At 52.6% G+C, this 18,988-nt stretch overlaps 1 protein-coding gene across 2 annotated transcripts; it reads left to right on the top strand.

Moving 5' to 3' along the window:
• Window positions 1-58: 58 nt before the first annotated feature.
• Window positions 59-18,988, top strand: TMEM183A (transmembrane protein 183A). Of its 2 annotated transcripts, XM_038749796.1 has the most exons (8): window positions 59-185; window positions 5,720-5,809; window positions 7,479-7,637; window positions 9,089-9,248; window positions 10,184-10,364; window positions 12,794-12,874; window positions 17,154-17,309; window positions 18,569-18,988. In XM_038749796.1, the coding sequence occupies exons 1-8, from the start codon at window positions 59-61 to the stop codon at window positions 18,752-18,754; spliced, it is 1,140 nt and encodes a 379-aa protein (XP_038605724.1). In that variant the 3' UTR covers window positions 18,755-18,988. The 2 variants fall into 2 exon arrangements, with proteins under 2 accessions (XP_038605724.1, XP_038605725.1); XM_038749797.1 differs by lacking the exon at window positions 5,720-5,809.

The following is an 18,988-nucleotide window of genomic DNA, read 5'->3' as shown; positions in this document are numbered from 1 at the left end:
GGTGCCCCCCGCCGCCGCCGTGCCCCCCGCGGCGGTGCCCCCTGGTCCGCCGCCCGACATGGCCCGGGGCCTCGGCCCGCTAGGCCGCCCCCAGCCCGGCCCCGGCCCCGGCCCCGGCCCCGGCGCCATGCCCAGGAGGGGCAAGGCACGCAAGGCCCGGGGCCGACACGCCTGCTCCGACACAGGTGCCACCGACGGGAGGGAGGGAGGGATGGGTGTCCGTGTGCGCGTGCGCGCGCGCGCGCGGGTGTGTGTGTGTGGGGGGGGGCGGGGGACCGGCTCCCTCAGCCTCATCACCATGGTGATGGCGTTTGTCCTCAAGCGCTTACTAGGTGCCGAGCCCTGTTCTAACCGCTGGGGAGGATGCAAGCTCATCAGGTTGCCCCACAGTCTTCATCCCCATTTTGCAGAGGAGGTCACTGAGGCCCAGAGAAGCCAAGCGACTCGCCCAAAGTCACACAGCTGACAGTTGGAAGAGCCGGGATTTGAACCCGTGACCTCTGACTCCCAAGCCCGGGCTCTTTCCACTGAGCCACGCTGCTTCTCACATCATCATCATCGTGGTGATGGTAACTGTCAAGCGCTTACTATGTGCCAAGCGCTGTTCTAAGCGCTGGGGAGGTTACAAGGTGATCCGGCTGTCCCCCGGGGGGCTCACAGGCTTCATCCCCATTTGACAGATGAGGGAACTGAGGCCCGGAGGAGTGAAGTGACTTGCCCAAATGATGGTATCTGTCAAGCACTTACTATGTGCCAAGCGCTGTTCTAAGCGCTGGGGAGGTTACGAGGTGATCCGGCTGTCCCCCGGGGGGCTCACAGGCTTCATCCCCATTTGACAGATGAGGGAACTGAGGCCCGGAGGAGTGAAGTGACTTGCCCAAATGATGGTATCTGTCAAGCGCTTACTATGTGCAAAGCACTGTTCTAAGCGCTGGGGAGGTTACAAGGTGATCAGGTTGTCCCGTGGGGGGGCCTACAGTCTTCATCCCCATTTGACAGATGAGGGAACTGAGGCCCAGAGAAGTGAAGTGACTTGCCCAAATGATGGTATCTGTCAAGCGCTTACTATGTGCCAAGTACTGTTCTAACCGCTGGGGAGGTTGCAAGGTGATCAGGTTGGCCCACAGTCTTCGTCCCCATTTTACAGAAGAGGGAACTGAGGCCCAGAGCGGTGAAGTGACTTGCCCAAATGATGGCACCCATTAAGCACTTACTATGTGCCAAGCACTGTTCTAACCGATGGGGAGGGTAAAAGGTGATCAGGTTGCCCCAGAGTCTTCATCCCCATTTTATAGATGACGGAACTGAGGCCCAGAGAAATGAAGTGACTTGCCCAAATGACGGTATCGGTTAAGCGCTTACTATGTGCCAAGCACTGTTCTAAGCGCTGGGGAGGTTACAAGGTGATCAGGTTGGCCCACGGGGGGCTCCCAGCCTTCATCCCCATTTGACAGATGAGGAGGCTCTGAGAAGTTAAGTGACTTGCCCAAGGTATCACACAGCAGACATGTGGCAGAGCCGGGATTCGAACCCATGACCTGACTCCAAAGCCCGGGCTGTCATCGTCACCATCATCATCATAATGGCATTTGTTAAGCGCTTACCATGTACAAAGCACTGTTCTAAGTGCTGGGGAGGTTACAAGGTGATCAGGTTGTTCCACGGTCTTAATCCCCATTTTACAGATGAGGGAGCTGAGGCCCAGAGAAGTGAAGTGACTTGCCCAAATGATGGTATCTGTCAAGCGCTTACTATGTGCCAAGCACTGCTCTAACCGCTGGGGAGGTTACAAGGTGATCAGGTTGTCCCACGGTGGGGTCTCAACAGTCTTCATCCCCATTTTATTCATTCATTCAGTCGTATTTATTGAGCGCTTCTTGTGTGCAGAGCACTGGACTAAGCGCTTGGAAAGTACAATTCATCCACAAATAGAGACAATTCCTGCCCACAAACGGGCTCACAGTCTAGAAGGGGAGAGACAGACATCACGACGAGTAAACAGGCATCGATAGCCTCAATCTCCATAAAGAGAGTTGTAGATATGTACACCTCAAAACAGGTAAATAGGGAATAATAATAAATAAATAGAATTACAGATGAGGGAACTGAGGCCCAGTGAAGTGACTTGCCCAAATGATGGTATCTGTTAAGCGCTTACTATGTGCCAAGCACTGTTCTAAGCGTTGGTGAGGTTACAAGGTGATCAGATATTGTCCCATGGGGGGTTCGAAGTCTTCATCCCCATTTGACAGCTGAGGGAACTGAGGCCCAAAGAAGTGAAGTGACTTGCCCAAATGATGGTATGTTAAGCGCTTACTATGTGCCAAGCACTGTTCTAAGCGCTGGAGAGGTTACAAGGTGATCAGATATTGTCCCACGGGGGGTTCCCAGTCTTCATCCCCATTTGACAGCTGAGGGAACGGAGGCGAAGTGAAGTGACTTGCCCAAATGATGGTATCTGTTAGGCGCTTACTATGTGCCAAGTACTGTTCTAAGCGCTGGAGAGGTAACAGGGTGATCAGATATTGTCCCACGGGGGCTTCCCAGTCTTCATCCCCATTTCCCAGGTACCTGAGCCGCAGAGAAGTGACGTGACTTGCCCAAAGCGCTTAGAACAGTGCTCTGCACATAGTAAGCGCTTAATAAATGCCATCATTATCATTATAGTGAGCCCACTGTTGGGTAGAGACCGTCTCTATATGTTGCCAACTTGGACTTCCCAAGCGCTTAGTCCAGTGCTCTGCACACAGTAAGCGCTCAATAAATACGATAGAATGAATGAATGACAGTTGGCGGAGCCAGGATTAGAACCCACGACCTCAGACTCCGAAGCTCCAGCTCTTGCCGCTGAGCCACGCCGCTTCTAGTGCGCCACGCCCGGCAACAATAATAATAATAATAATAATAATAATGGCATTTATTAAGCGCTAACTATGTTCAAAGCACTGTTTTAAGCACTGGGGTGGTTACAATCAATCAATCAATCATATTTATTGAGCGCTTACTGTGTGCAGAACACTGTACTAAGCGCTTGGGAAGTACAAGTTGGCAACATATAGAGACAGTCCCTCCCCCGGAGGGCTCACAGGCTTCACCCCCATTTTCCAGATACCTGAGCTGCAGAGAAATGACGTGACTTGCCCAAAGCGCTTAGAACAGTGCTCTGCACATAGTAAGCGCTTAATAAATGCCATCATTATTATTATTATTATTAAAGTCACGCAGCTGACAGTTGGCGGAGCCGGGATTAGAACCCACGACCTCAGACTCCGAAGCCCCGGCTCTTGCCGCTGAGCCACGCTGCTTCTAGTGCGCCGCACCTGGCAATAATAATAATAATAGTGGCATTTATTAAGCCCCGGCTCTTGCCGCTGAGCCACGCTGCTTTTAGTGCGCCGCACCCGGCAATAATAATAATAATAGTGGCATTTATTAAGCGCCAACTATGTGCAAAGCACTGTTTTAAGCACTGGCGTGGTTACAAAGTGATCAGGTTGACCCACGGGGGGCTCACAGTCTTCATCCCCATTTGACAGATGAGGGGACTGAGGCCCAGAGAAGTGAAGTGACTTGCCCAGAGTCACACAGCTGACTGTTGGCGGAGTCGGGATTTGAACCCATGACCTCTGACTCCAAAGCCCGGGCTCTTTTCAATAAATTAAGAGAAGCGACATTGGCATAGCGGACAGAGCCGGGGGCCCGGGGCTCAGAAGGTCGTGGGTCCTAATCCCCCCTCCGCCACTTAAAAAATAATCATAACGATGGCATTTGTTAAGCGCTTACTATGTGCAGAGCACTGTTCTAAGCGCCGGGGAGGATCCATTCATTCATTCATTCAATCGTATTTAGAGAAGCAGCGTGGCTCGGTGGAAAGAGCACGGGCTTTGGAGTCTGTGGTCATGGGTTCAAATCCCGGCTCTGCCAATTGTCAGCCGGGTGACTTTGGGCAAGTCACTTCACTTCTCTGGGCCTCACTTCCCTCATCTGTCAAATGGGGATGAAGACTGTGAGCCCCCCGTGGGATAACCTGATCACCTTGTAGCCTCCCCAGCGCTTAGAACAGTACATTGCATATAGTAAGCGCTTAATAAATGCCATCATCACTATTATTACTATTATTTATTGAGCGCTTACTGTGTGCAGAGCACTGGACTAAGCGCTTGGAAAGTACAAGTCGGCAACAGATAGAGATGGTCCCTACCCAACAGCGGGCTCACGGTCTAGAAGGGGGAGAGACAGACAACAAAACAAGTAGACAGGCAAGTTGTCCCACGTGGGGCTCACAGTCTTCATCCCCATTTTACGGATGAGGTCACTGAGGCCTAGAGAATAATAATAATAATGATGGCATTTGTTAAGCGCTTACTATGTGCAAAGCACTGTTCTAAGCGCTGGGGGGTTACAGTGGGATCAAGCTGTCCCACGTGGGGCTCACAGTCTCAATCCTCATTTTACAGATGAGGGAACTGAGGCCCAGAGAAGTGAAGTGACTTGCCCAAAGCCACACAACTGACAGTTGGCGGAGCAAGGATTTGAACCCATTACTTCCGACTCCCAAGCCCGGGCTCTTTCCACTGAGCTTGTCTGCTGTGTGACCTTGGCCAAGTCACCTCACTTCCCCGGGCCTCAGTGACCGCCTCTGGAAAATGGGGTTTGAGACCGTGAGCCCGTCATTGGGTAGGGCGCAGCGTGCCTCAGTGGGAAGAGCCCGGGTTTTGGAGTCAGAGGTCATGGGTTCGAATCCCGGCTCCGCCAATGGTCAGCTGTGTGACTTTGGGCAAGTCACTTCACTTCTCTGGGCCTCAGTGACCTCATCTGGAAAATCGGGATTAAGGCTGTGAGCCCCACGTGCCTCAGTGACCTCATCTGGAAAATGGGGATTAAGACTGTGAGCCCCACGTGCCTCAGTTACCTCATCTGTAAAATGGGGATTAAGACTGTGAACCCTACGTGGGACAACCTGATCACCTTGTAACCTCCCCAGCGCTTAGAACAGTGCTTTGCATGTAGTAAGTGCTTAATAAATGCCATTATTATTATTATTATTATTATTATCTGTTGCCAAATTGTACTTTCCTTTGCATGTAGTAAGTGCTTAATAAATGCCATTATTATTATTATTATTATCTGTTGCCAAATTGTACTTTCCAAGCGCTTTGTGCCGTGCACACAGTAAGCGCTAAATAAATACGATCGAATGAATGAATCTGGGACAGGGAAAGGGTCCAACCCGATTTGCTCATATCCACTCCAGCACTTAGTACAGTGCCTGGCACATAGTAAGCGCTTAACAAACACCGTAATTATTATTATTGAGGTCCGCCTTCCCTCGGGGGGACGGCAGGCAAGGAGAAGGGTGAGAGCGGAAAGCGGATGTTAATGGAAAGGGAATGTGGGAAGGAGTGAATGGGGGACGGTGGGAGTGAGCTGTGGGGAAAGCGGCAGAGGAGGGTGGGTGTTTGGGGGGTCGGGATTGAGCGGAGGGATGAGGAAGATTGGATCGGGAAGAATGGAAGTAGTGCGGTAGATGGGAGGACAGAAGCTTGGGAAACGGAGGGAAAGGGGGCGATCCACACTTGACCTTCAAGCAGGGCAGGGGTGGGATGGGTTAAAGCGCTCCCATCTTCCTTGAGGGGTCTTTAGAAGGCTGCGGGGGGCGAGGGAGCGGGTAGCGGGTATTCCTCCCGCTGCCCTGCTGAGGGATTTGGTTCGCTTTCAGTGACCGTGGCAGATTATGCCAACTCAGATCCGGCTGTCGTGAAGTCTGGACGTGTCAAAAAAGCAGTTGCCAATGCAGTTCAGCAGGAAGGTAGGTCTCTTGGGGGCCGAGAATCTTCTCCCGGAGGCTCAGTGCTCCGCTTCCGTTGCCTTTTTGACTGCGGTCTTTCCGTCCTGATCTGTGGAGGCAGAGTGGTCTGATAGAGCGCAGTTCGGACCGATGAGTTCGAAACCTGGCCCTGCTCTGTGACCTTGGGGAAGTCACGTAACCTCTCTGTGCCTCATCTAATAATAATAATAATGTTGGCATTTGTTAAGCGCTTACTATGTGCAAAGCACTGTTCTGAGCGCTGGGGGGGATACAAAGTGATCAGGTTGTCCCACGTGGGGCTCACAGTCTTAATCCCCACTTTACAGATGAGGTAGCTGAGGCTCAGAGAAGTGAAGTGACTTGCCCAAGGTCACACAGCAGGCATGTGGTGGAGCCGGGATTCGAACCCATGACCTCTGACTCCAAAGCCCATGCTCTTTCCACTGAGCCACGCTGCTTCTCTGCTAAACGGGGATGAGATACTTGTTCTCCTCCCCTCTTAGACTGGGCCCCGTGGGGCACGGGGACCGTGTCTGATTTCAGCGCTTAGAACAGTGCTTGGCACATAGTAAGCGCTTAAATACTATTATTATTATTATTATTATTATTATTATTATTATTATCATCATCATCTTGTATCGACCCCACGCTTGGGAGAAGCAGCATTCCCTAGTGGATAGAGTTAGATGGGTTCTAATCCCGGCTCCGCCACTTGTCTGCGGTGTGACCTTGGGCAAGTCACTTCACTTCTCTGCGCCTCAGTTACTTCCTCTGTAAAACGGGGATTAAGACCGCGAGCCCCATACGGGAGAACCTGATTACCTCGTATCTACCCCCGCGCTTAGAACAGTGCTCGGCGCATCGTAAGCGCTTAACAAATGCCATTATTATTATTATTGCTCGGGGTTTAAACAGAAGAGCATCGCTGTTGGTGGATGGGGCCTCCACTCCAGAGCGGCTCCGGTGAAATTTTTCTCTCTGGAGCTTTTAGAGTCCCTCCCCTAACGTTGTTTGCCTTCTCATCAGTTAGTTGCCTCCGACAAGTTTTACCTACCAGGGTGGAGAATGCCGAGCAACATCTTCCCGCTTCCAGATCCGTCCACTCCTCCTGTTGGCTTCCTTCCCGATTTTCTCCCACGTCCTCTACTGCTCCTTTCCCGCTGCTTTCACCCGGGAAGACCCTCTCGTCCACTCCAGGTTCTCTTTCCTCCCTCTTGCTCTGGCTCCTTTGGCTTAAAGGTTCTTCCTTAGGGCCGTTTTTAATTAAAAGAAGACTCCTCCTCAGACCCCAGGGCTGAAGTAGGAAAAGAATTCCCCTTCGTTCTTCCACGGTGAACAGAGATGGGGATGAGTTCAAGCGTCTGAGGAAAAAGGCTTCCCCTTTCCATAGGGCTGCTTCTGGAATTGTGGCCTTTCAGGAAACCAGTGCTTATTGTTGCTTGGTCAGTTTGCTTCCCCTCGTCAGTTTTTGGGAGTCTCCAGTCCAAATGGAGACGAGATGCAGACAGCAGAATTGCAGGGCTTAACCTAGCGGGCTGTCCCCGTACCCCAGCTCAGGAATTCTCCTGAAGGAATCGGACCCGGTAATCAGTCTTTTTCCACCGCCGGCCGGGGTTGCATCATCCTGTTGTCCTTTCCCCTCTCCCCCTCTTACCCCTTTCTCTCCCAGTGAAGTCTCTGTGTGGCTTGGAAGCCTCCCGGGTCCCGACGGAAGAAGCCCTCTGTGGGGCCGGAGAGCCAGGCGGCAGCGGCGATGAGCTGGATGCCCTGGAGGACGGCCCCAGCGAACGAACGCTCTCCAGAAAGAAGAAAAGCAAGAGGCACAAAGGTGCAGTTGGTTGGGCGTTTTGGGGGGCAAGGGAACTTTTTCTCTGGGCTCGTTCCCACCTTGGGCTGTTGCAAGGGAGATCTGCCTGCTAGGAGGAAGGAAGCTCGGGGAAAAAGACCCAGCTTGGGTTTTCCAGGGAGCCAGAGCTATGGGACCTGGGGAAACCCCAGCTCGGCCCCTAGGAAGCAAGACATGGGGGGCAGGTGGAGGTACGCGGGAGCCCGGGCTCTTGAAGTTGGTTGAAGGGCTCTGGGGTCAGAGTGCTGGGGAGAACCTCTGGGCCTAGAGCTCACGGAAGCTTCGTGAATTCGTACATTGCCAAAATCCGCCCTTTCCTCTCCATCCATACCGCTACCCTGTTCATTCAAGCTCTCATCCTATCCCGTCTGGACTACTGCATCAGCCTTCTCTCTGATCTCCCATCCTCGTGTCTCTCTCCACTTCAATCCATACTTCATGCTGCTGCCCAGACTATCTTTGTCCAGAAACGCTCTGGGCATATCACTCCCTTCCTCAAAAATCTCCAGTGGCTACCAATCAATCTGCGCATCAGGCAGAAACTCCTCACCCTGGGCTTCAAGGCCGTCCATCCCCTCGCCCCCTCCTACCTCACCTCCCTTCTCTCCTTCTACTGCCCAGCCCTCACCCTCCACTTCTCCGCCGCTAATCTCCTCACCGTACCTCGTTCTCGCCTGTCCTGCCATCGACCCCCGGCCCACGTCATCCCCGGGGCCTGGAATGCCCTCCCTCTGCCCATCCGCCAAGCTAGCTCTCTTCCTCCCCTCAAGGCCCTATTGAGAGCTCACCTCCTCCAGGAGGCCTTCCCAGACTGAGCCCCTTCCTTTCTCTCCCCCTCATCCCCCTCTCCATCCCCCCTACCTTACCTCCTTCCCTTCCTCACAGCACCTGTATATATGTATATATGTTTGTACATATTTATTACTCTATTTATTTATTTATTTTACTTGTACATATCTATTCTATTTATTTTATTTTGTTAGTATGTTTGGTTTTGTTCTCTGTCTCCCCCTTTTAGACTGTGAGCCCACTGTTGGGTAGGGACCGTCTCTATATGTTGCCAATTTGTACTTCCCAAGCGCTTAGTACAGTGCTCTGCACATAGTAAGCGCTCAATAAATACGATTGATGATGATGATGATGATGAATTCTAACGGACGAGTTTACTTGTGGCATTTCTAAGGAATTGGTACTGTTTAAGGTCCCAAGCTGTTTGGGGTGCGGGGGTGGGGGACCCCCTCCTCCTCCTCTCCCGTAAGCCCTAAGAGACTTTCTTGGTTGAAGTCTGTGGGCTTGAGACTGTTCTCAGCGTGTGGTCCGAACCTCCCCACATGTAGGAAGGGAGGTGAATGACGTTGAGTTCCCCAGAGTGCGATGAAGCAGCAGGGCAAATGCTCCGGTTCTACCTCCGACTTGCGCTTATTCCATTTTAGAAGCCCCCGAGGGGGCCGTTGGAGAAGAATATCCCATGGATATTTGGCTGTTGCTGGCCGCCTACATTCGTCCTGAGGACATAGTGAAATTTTCCCTGATTTGTAAGAACGCCTGGACCGTCACTTGCACTGCCGCCTTTTGGACCAGACTTTACCGAAGGTGAGACCCCGGTGATCTTTAGGGTGCGGAGGGGGTGTGGCTCGGAGAAGGCCCCCGGACTCCCCAGATTGGTCTGGAGCATCTCCGTGATCTCTGTTTGCAATACCCGGCTCGCGGTGGGTGTCACCTTCCCCGTGTCTGGCTCCAGCAGAGAGTTTTCCTCAGACAGACTTATTAAGGGGTAGAGGTATCCCCAGCTTCTTTCCCACACATCCAACTGGGCGGGTTGAGTTAGAGATGCCGTTTCTCTCATCCCGAGAGAAGGTTAAAACCGGCTTTTGTGGCTATCGCTCGTCAGACCGTCATCTTTCCGCTCCGATTGTTGCTTCTGAAGTGTTGATGAGCCTCTGAGCGATTGAGGGCCGGGTGGCGGTCCGTAGGGGTCCTGGGTTCGGTTGCCGACTGCCAGGATTTACGTCAGCCAGAAGCAGAGAATGGAGTCGAGGAGGAGGCAGGGAGTTGTGAGGGGCCACACTAAATACCGGGCGGGTGGTCTTCTCCCCGAGTTTCTGCCCGTCTCGATTGTTCACTTTGTTTCAGGAAAGGGTTTAAGCTCTTCCGAAGAAAGGGGCCAGAATCAATTCAGAATGTCCCTGTCCCTTTACCCGCCCCGTGGCATCTGTCGCCGGTCCCCTCCCGCCGCTCGGAGACTTCCGAGGAAGTGGGTGGCCGGGAGATTTGATATCGGGAAATCTGAGAGGACGTTTTGCGGTACTGCAGAGCAAAGCAGGGAGGGATAGGTCCCGGCTGAGTTTTGGGGGGCGGTCGAGAAGCTGAGGAATTGTGAGCGGGAACGGCCGTCCGTCAGGGTTGAGCGGCGTGGGTTAGCTGAGCACGACGCCCGGTCAATCGACCCACCTGCTCGCTGCTCATCTGGCGGCGAGGTCTGGAGTGTGGCCGCTAGCGTGTCGGTGTGGTAACGGGTCCTGTTTCAGGCACTACACGCTGGATGCCTATCTGCCCCTCCGTTTGCGGCCGGAGTCTATGGAGAAACTACGCTGTCTCCGGGCTTGCGTGATCCGGTCTCTGTACCACATGTATGAGCCGTTTGCCGCTCGGATCTCCAAGAATCCGGCCATTCCAGAGATCACTCCCAGCATTTTAAAGAATTCCAAAGTAAGTAAGAGGATGTGGCCGGTGGGGCTTGGGGCTGCCGGTAATCTCTGGGAGAACGTACCAAAAGGGAAAACCATCAAAACTGGCCGGATGTGGAGTAGTGGGCAGTCTGGAGGCGGGGAGGCCCTGCAAAAATCGAGCTGTTACAGGGCTTTTCCTACATCTCTTTGAGCCTCTTCTCCGGCTCCTTTTTAACGCCGTCCTTATCCAAAATCGAAATCCCCCAGGTTCCCTGCTACTGGGTGGAATCGGGGGAAGGGCCGGAGAAAGTTTAGGTTTGAAGCCTGGTGGGGAGTTGGGTTGCCGCCCCGTTCTTGGGCCGTGTAGTGCACGATAATGCTTTGCAGGTGTTTCAGGAGCGGGGGGCACACCGAAGCCAGGATGAGCCGTTTGAGGGCCAGCAGCCCGGGACAAGGGGGTTTGCAGACTGCAGAAGTGATTCTCACTTGGGTGCCCCTAGGTTTGGGTAGTCCAGTTTTTGGAAGTCACGGGCCTAAGGCGCCGATTGGCATGTGCCGGGCAAGGTGACGGTGGCGCCGTGGCAGATTTTCGGGGCACACCTGGACGTTTCTGTTGGGCAACTGGTCAGGAGGCTTTGGCTAAGAATAAGTTGCAGCAGTTCTGGTGGATCCAAAGCCCCTTCCCAGTCTGGGCCGTGGATTCAGAGTAGGTTGGCCTGGCCAGACCCCCCTGCACCCGAGTCACCGGCAGGTATCGGAGTTGGGGAAAGTGTGGGGATGTTTGTCCAAAGCCCCTCTGGGATCGTGGCTTCCCACCGGAAAGGAGAGGGACCGCTAGCCATACGTTTGCCTGTGGGGAGCTTGAGGGATGATGGCGGACACGCACTCCGGCTTTCCTTCCTCAGCCTAAGCGGTGGCCACCGTCCTGGGCCACGCGACCTCAACTTTACTGGGCCGGGGTCTTTTTTTTTTCTTTCCGGTAGTACCTCAAAGAGATGGTTAGTTTAAGGCTTTAGTTCCTTTGCATAAGTTGACCTGGGAGTTGTGGGAGGTCATCTCTCCTCCCCCATCCTCCCTCACCCAAGCGGTCAGAAATCTGAGGGTCAGGGCCAGAGAAGGCGGGAATCGGAGGAGCCTAGTGGTAGCGGGCGCTCTTTAGAGTAGGAGGAGAAAGCGAGGCAGCGGAGAATCGGCTCCCAGCAGCTGCTTTGCTTCTGGCACGAATGGACTGTGAGTCACGTTTGCCCGGTCCCCTTTTGAAGACACCCCACCCCCCGCCCCCGACTCCCAAATCAAAGCAGCGGGACTTAGGTGCGTCCCTTTGGACGTCAGGGGCCCCACCAGGTGCCATTCGCCAGGCGGAGAGAGGCATCCGGGGGACTCCTCTAGCCACATCTCTCCGGTTCCAGGGCAGAATGCAGGTGCTACTGCTACGTCTTCGTGCCCCGCTCTTGACGGGCTTTAGACATCAAAGGAAATGAAATATAAAAAGCAGCGTGGGAATCCTAGCAGGGGCCTGAACTCCTCCAGGCCGCCTGATGCCCCCGCTCTGCTCTGGGTCAAAGAGGCTACGTGGGGGACTGGAGCGGCAGCGGTGCCAAGCACGGCCTTGCCAGTCGGGTTACACGCCGCCATGTGGCACCTGGGGAGCGGCTGGCAGGCCAGGAGGGGAGCGGTCCCTGTGTTTCTGCACTCCTGCTTCTTATATTTGATTCCCCCCTCTCTCTCTTTCAGTAGCATAGCTTTTGTGTGATCCTGGAGCCGTTGTGATGTCAGAGGAAGTGTTTGCCCCTTAAAGCCAAGTGCATTAATTTTGATGGAACCGCAGGACGTAAAGGGCATGTCCGAAGGGCAGGACGGCCGGCACGGCGGACGACCCAGCCCCTGCCCCCTTGGGAGGTACTTCGCTTCTTGTGCTTAACCCTAGCTTGTGGCCCAGCTGCCCTGAGCCCTTCCCCGGTTAATGCAGAGTCCTGGCCGTCCCCCTCTCTCTCTCTCGGGGTTCCCAGGGCACCCCGAGCGGTTCATCTCCCCCGGAGGGGGTGGGCCTCGCTCCGCCTGGCCGACAGCCTTGCCGGCACCGTGCCCGGCAGGTGACTGCCCTCGGCTCTTTAACGTGGGGGTGCGGCCTGTCCGATCGGAGCCAGGGCGGCAGTCTCACCGGGCTGCGTCTCTGTACTGAAGGGAGCGGGCAGCCGGGAACCACCGGGGCGACACCCGTCTGTATCTGGCAGTCAGGCGATATTATCCTCGTCTTTTCCCTGGATCGAGAGGGGTTCTCTTAGAACCCGAGTTTGGGGTCTCGAGCGGAAGGACGGCGCTCGGTCCGTGAAAGGGCCGACCCCCGATTTCGGCACTGGGGCGACGGCTGGCACCCCCTGAGGTTGTTCCCAGCCTGGGATGCCGAGGACTCTCTCCTACCCGCTTCGCTTTTCGGTAGGTTACGGTGCCGCTCTCTTCTTCCCACAGTGTCTGCTCTTCTGGTGCAGGAAGATCGCTGGGAACAGACAGGAACCAATGTGGGAGTTTAACTTCAAGTTCAAAAAGCAGGTGAGAGACATCCCGGAAGCCTGGGCCTGGATCTGGGCGGAAGGGAACGGGGCCGGCGGGAGCGGGGATGAAACAAGCGAGGGTGGCGGTCTCCGAGCTAAATAAATTCAAGTTGACCCCGGAACTGTCTCCCGCTCCGTATTAAACATGCATATTAAACTCTGTCTCCCCTTCTGGAGTGGAAGCTTGTTGTGGGCAGGGGATGTGTCTTTCATAGCACTACATTGTACTCTCCCGAGGGCTTAGTACAGCGCTTGGCACGCAGTAAGCGCCAAGTAAGTACGGTTGACTGCCTGTTTGGGGGAACCACCTCAATCTCGGACCTCGTTCGGGGTTCGCAAGGGAGTGCCCCTGTTCGCTTGACCCAAGTCACCCAAGTCCGTGGGCCTCTGTTCATTACACCCTCTGAGCTCTTTAAGGAGGCAAGGACCGTCCCCCGTCCCTGCCGCTCGGGACTCACCGTCTGACTCATTGTGTATCAGGGAAACAACCGGCGCGGGGGAGGGAAGACCTTGCACATCTCAGCTTCCTTCCTTCTTCCTTCCGCAGGCAGCTCTGGTTCCCGCCTACCTGTCTGTCCCCTCTGCTAAGGTTCTTTTTCTGGGAACTTGGCGAGGTTGTGCCCCTGTCTGCTCCGGGTCGCCTTGCCACCGGGATTTCTCTCCTCTTTTCAAGCTCCTGGGGCTGCAGCTTGGTAGACTGAGCAGGAAGCTTCCTCCATGGCCATCATCATCAATCGTATTTACTGAGCGCTTACTGTGTGCAGAGCACTGTACTTAGCGCTTGGGAAGTACAAATTGGCAACGTATAGAGACAGTCCCTGCCCAACAGTGGGCTCACAGTCTAAAAATGGTCATTCTTTCAATTCAGGCTGTAGAGGCTCCTTCCCAACTCCCTCCCCCCTATTCCTCCTCTGGCCTTACCTGGATAGACACTAGCGTGCACTCTCCCTCTACGGATAGTCTCGTCTTTTGTGGAAGCCACTTCCCCTTCCCTGCTCAGCCCCGTCGAGATGCTGCTCTTGTGGATTTGCTGTTGGTGGGTTGAGGGCGGAAGAGTGGAGGACCGGCCGCAGAGTAGCTCGCTTCTCAGCCCGGTGCAGTGGCTTCCCCGGGATCCAGTTCGTATTGCCACTTCTCAGTGTCCAGGGAGAAACTCTCTCTGGCTTGTCTAGGGCCCTTCTTCCTTTTCTCCCTCCTGTTGCCGACCGTTGGATTATTTTATTGACGATGGACACCCTCTCCGGAGGACAGAAAGGATGATGCCATTGGAACAAGTCCACGTTACGTCTCGGTACTAGCCTCTAATAAGACTTTTGGCGGGACCTAGGCCACTGGGACCGGCCGGACTGGCAGGCACAGAGTCAAATTTGGACGGACTTGGGTTCAGATGCCCTTCCGGCACTCTCTCCGGCCCGGGCCGGTCCGCAGGGTCACTGGGATTTTCCTGGCGAGCCGGTCCAGGATAGGTTGGTCACACCCGGTGGTCGTGGCTCCCGGAAGCTCCTCATTCATTCATTCAGTCGTATTTATTGAGCGCTTACGGTGTGCAGAGCACTGTACTAAGCGCTTGGGAAGTACAAGTTGGCAACAGTGGATTTGAGCCAAGAAAAATACAAAGTACAGAAAATAAACATGAGCTATAAGTGGAGGACAAAGGAAAATTTTTATTTTTTTTTTTACTGTATTTATTGAGCGCTTACTGTGTGCAGAGCACTGTACTAAGCGCTTGGGAAGTACAAGTTGGCAACATATAGAGACGGTCCCTACCCAACAGCGGGCTCACAGTCTAGAAGGGGGAGACAGACAAAAAAAAAAACCATATTAACAAAATAAAATACATAGAATAGTAAATATGTACATCATTTTATTTTTTATGCATCATGCGCTTAATATCATCATCATCATCATCAATCGTATTGAGCGCTTACTATGTGCAGAGCACTGTACTAAGCGCTTGGGAAGTACAAATTGGCAACATATAGAGACAGTCCCTACCCAACAGTGGGCTCACAGTCTAAAAGGGGGGAGACAGAGAACAAAACCAAACATACTAACAAAATAAAATAAATAGAATAGATATGTACAAGTAAAATAAATAAATAAATAGAGTAATAAATATGTACAAACATATACATATATACAGGTGCTGTGGGGAAGGGAAGGAGGTAAGATGGGGGGGATGGAGAGGGGGACGAGGGGGAGAGGAAGGAAGGGGCTCAGTCTGGGAAGGCCTCCTGGAGGAGGTGAGCTCTCAGCAGGGCCAATATATGACAAGCACTGTTCTAAGCACTGATACAAGTTAATCAGGTTGTACACAGTCCCTGTCCCACATGCGGCTTAGAGTCTAATTATTATTATTATTATCATTGTATTTGTTAAGCACTTAATATGTGCCAGGCACTGTACTAAGTGCTGGGGAACTTCAAACAGTGCTCAGCACTTAGAACAGTGCTTTGCACATAGTAAGCGCTTAACAAATACCATCATTGTTATTATTGGCCTGCTGGGTCACTTTGGGCAAGTCAGTGACACACTCCAGGCCTCAGTTTCATCAGCAGTAAAATGGGGAAGAGATTCCTGAATTCTCATCTCTTAGACTGTGAGCCCTGAGACAGGTATTATGTGCACTCGTTACCTTTTCGGCCGCAGTGGCCTCCTAAAGGGGGCTGAGCAAGAAAGGAACTATTCAGAGATGAGTGCAATCAATCAGTCGATCAATCAGTGGTATTTATTGGGGGCTTACTATGGGCAGAACGTTGTATTAAGCACTTGGGAGAGTGTAGCAGAATTAGCAGATATCATCATCATCATCAGTCGTATTTATTGAGCGCTTACTATGTGCAGAGCACTGTACTAAGCACTTGGAAAGTACAAATTATGTTCCCTGCCTTTAATGAGCTTACTGTTTAGCGCAGCGGACAGAAAGAATTTCAACTCTTCATCTCTCCCTCCCCTTCTCACCCGTGGTTCTCATCTCTAGTCAGATTTTCTGTTAAGAATTTTGAAGCCAGTCTGGTCTGCCTCCTTTTCCACTGTTGGGGGGCCCATGGTGGGCAGTGACTCGGTGGCAGAGCTACTGGCTGGGCTGAAAGTGAGATTGGCCAAACTTAAAATGATCCCAGCCTCACTGTCTTATAATAATAATAATAATAATAATAATAATACCCAGCCTCACTGTCTTATAATAATAATAATAATAATAATAGTATTGTCAAGCGCTTACTGAATGCCAAGCACTGTTCTAAGCGCTGAACACACAGTTGTCTCCTGAGCAACTGGGACTGCAACGCATAGTTGCCCCCGGATGGCTACCGCAAGTGGGAATGAATCCGGTTCATCCCAGGCTCGTTACCAGTCTGGCCTGGCTCTGGGAGGATCTCAGAAACCCTGGACTTTACCAGGCCTGCCGCAGGTTCCCTACCCCGTCAGGGCTTTGGAGGAAGTTAGCACCCATTAAAATGAGCTTTTTAGATTATCCCTCCAGACTTTAGACTCGCTGTGGACAGGGCGTTTGTTATATTGTACTCTCAAAGCGCTCAGTACAGTGCCGTGCCCACAGTCAGTGCTTGGTAAATACGATTGATCGGTGGATTTCAGCAGTCAGGGGTATTGATTGATCACTTACTGTGGACAGAGCACTGTACTGAGTGCTGGGGAGGTGCAGTAGAGTAAGTAGTCGTGATCCCTGTCCTCCAAAATCCTACTGTGTAGCAGGGGGAGACAGACATGAAAATTAATTGCAAGTAGGAGTGGCAAATGAGTATGAGGATATATACACAAATTCTTTGCTGTGGACAAGGGGGTGACTCCCTAAGTGCTTCGAAGGAAGGGACTCAGGGGCAGAGGTGACATCAACTTGTACTTCCCAAGCGCTTAGTACAGTGCTGTGCACACAGTAAGTGCTCAATAAATACGATTGAATGAATGAATGAATAGAAGGGAGGGAAAACAGAGAGTTCGGGAAGATCGGGAATTATCCTCGCTGTCAACAATTGCCTGATGGTGTAGTCTGGGTCCAAACTTGCAACATATGACACGCTGAATCCCTCTCCCCTCTTGCCTCCTGTCCTTTCACGGGCTTAATCATTGACCGGCTGTTCTTTGTACCATTTGGTCCTCTGATGTGGGTGTAATGGTTCAGGCTCTGCACAGGGGCGGAGAAACCGAAGGAAGACTGGAAAGCGCTCGTTTCAGTTGAGCTGCCGCAATCACGACCGGCATTTCTGAGCCACTTGTGTTTCCCCCACCAAACATGGCTAACTCTGTGGTCTGTTCAGCCTCCCAGATTAAAGAATAAGTGTGTGGGAGGGTTACAACCCCCTATTCAGTATGAGGATGTCCACACCAACCCAGACCAGGACTGCTGCCTGCTGCAGGTCACCACCCTCAACTTCATCTTCATCCCAATTGTCATGGGCATGATCTTCACCTTGGTAAGTCAAGGTAGAGGGCAACTTGCATGGAAACTGGCGGAGAATGAGTCGCCCCGGTTTTTTCCCCCCCTTAGAAATTCCCCTCCCTGAATGAGCAAGATGGGGTGACGGAGAGGTAGAGGTCGGATAAGGGGCTGGAATCAGCTTGGGGCCAAGAGCTCCAAAATACCGTTCCCGGATCGGTTATGGATTCTCCTTCGATTGGGTCTTGAAAGACGCGTCCAAGCTTAACCAGCCAGAAGGAGATGATTAGAGGGTGAAAGCTGCCAAGTACCATAAGCTGGGTTCCCAGTGCATGCCCCGGGCCCCAAATACTTCAAGCAGTTGCCTCTTTCCCTTTTTGGAGAAGTTGGGACCGCCCCTTCACTCACTGAGGGTTGGGTTTTTAATTATGGAAAGCTCCAGGTGTTTCTGACCGACTGCTTTTCAAGTTTAAGGCGAACCTCTGGCCAAGGCCTCCGGGCACCCAGGGATAGTAAAATGGCGCACTGCAAGGAAGGGAGCAAGCGCATTCCAAACGCTTGAACCCTAGCCCTGATGTTTCAGCCTTAGCCGAACACGTCCCGATTTGAAGCCGTTGTTTCCGTGCCCGTGGCCCACGGTTTCTTTCCAAAGCGGAGAGCCATCTGAGGTTATGAGGTTTTTTTGATGGGGATCCCTGGGTTTACTCTGGGGGATGTCTACGCTTGGCGCCTCCAGATCGAGTGAACCGACCGATTCTGGGTTTTCAAGACAGCTGGTTTGGCTTTGGTAGTCCTACAGGGTGCTTGCTGCTTTCTGTAATCAATTAATGGTTTTCAAGACAGCTGGTTTGGCTTTGGTAATCCTACAGGGTGCTTGCTGCTTTCTGTAATCAATTAATTACAATTGTAATTGTAATTGATTGTAATCAATCAATCGTATTTTTTGAGCGCTTACTGTGTGCAGAGCACTGTACTAAGCGCTTGGCTTGGCTGTAATAAGGAACCCAGTATGGATTTTATTTGGTTTCTTTTTATGGTATTCGTTAAGCGCTTACTCCATGCCAGGCGCTGTACTAAGCGCTGTGGTAGAGACAAGCTAATCAGGTTGGTCATAGTCCATGTCCCACATGGGACTCAGCCTTAATCCCTATTTCACAGATGAGGAACCGGAGGCACAGAGACGTGATTGTCTAGCCCGACTGTAATTTTTTTCCTTAACTTCAGCCCTGAGCAACCATGTTCTCTTTGGCTATTGTCTCACAGAGCGTCTTCTTGTGTTTCTTTTTCTCCTCCCAGTTTACCATAAACGTGAGCACGGACATGAGGCACCATCGTGTGAGACTGGTGTTCCAGGATTCTCCCATCCACAATGGCCGGAAGCTGCGCAGTGAGCAGGGCGTGCAGGTTGTCTTGGACCCTGTGCACAGCGTGCGGCTCTTTGACTGGTGGCACCCGCAGTACCCCTTCTCCCTGAGGGCATAAATCCTAATCCCCGCTGCCGGGAGCCAGCCAGGAAGGCGGCGGCTGAATTATGTTCCCCATCTAATACTGCCTGGCTTTCTGGCGCTTTCCTGTCGCGAGGGGAAGAATCGAGGCGGGTGGTGGGGCGGCCGGGGAGAGTGATTTGTAAACACGTTTTCATTTACATTTTATGATTTCAAAGGAGAAACCCGGCCCTGATTTCTGCTTTAAACCCCTCCTTTGGTGCTAATGAGA

Source organism: Tachyglossus aculeatus, chromosome 7 (genome assembly GCF_015852505.1).
Source record: "Tachyglossus aculeatus isolate mTacAcu1 chromosome 7, mTacAcu1.pri, whole genome shotgun sequence".
Classification (NCBI taxonomy): domain Eukaryota; kingdom Metazoa; phylum Chordata; class Mammalia; order Monotremata; family Tachyglossidae; genus Tachyglossus; species Tachyglossus aculeatus.
The sequence above is the reverse complement of the archived record's forward strand: the minus strand, read 5'-3'. Positions and strand labels throughout refer to the sequence as shown.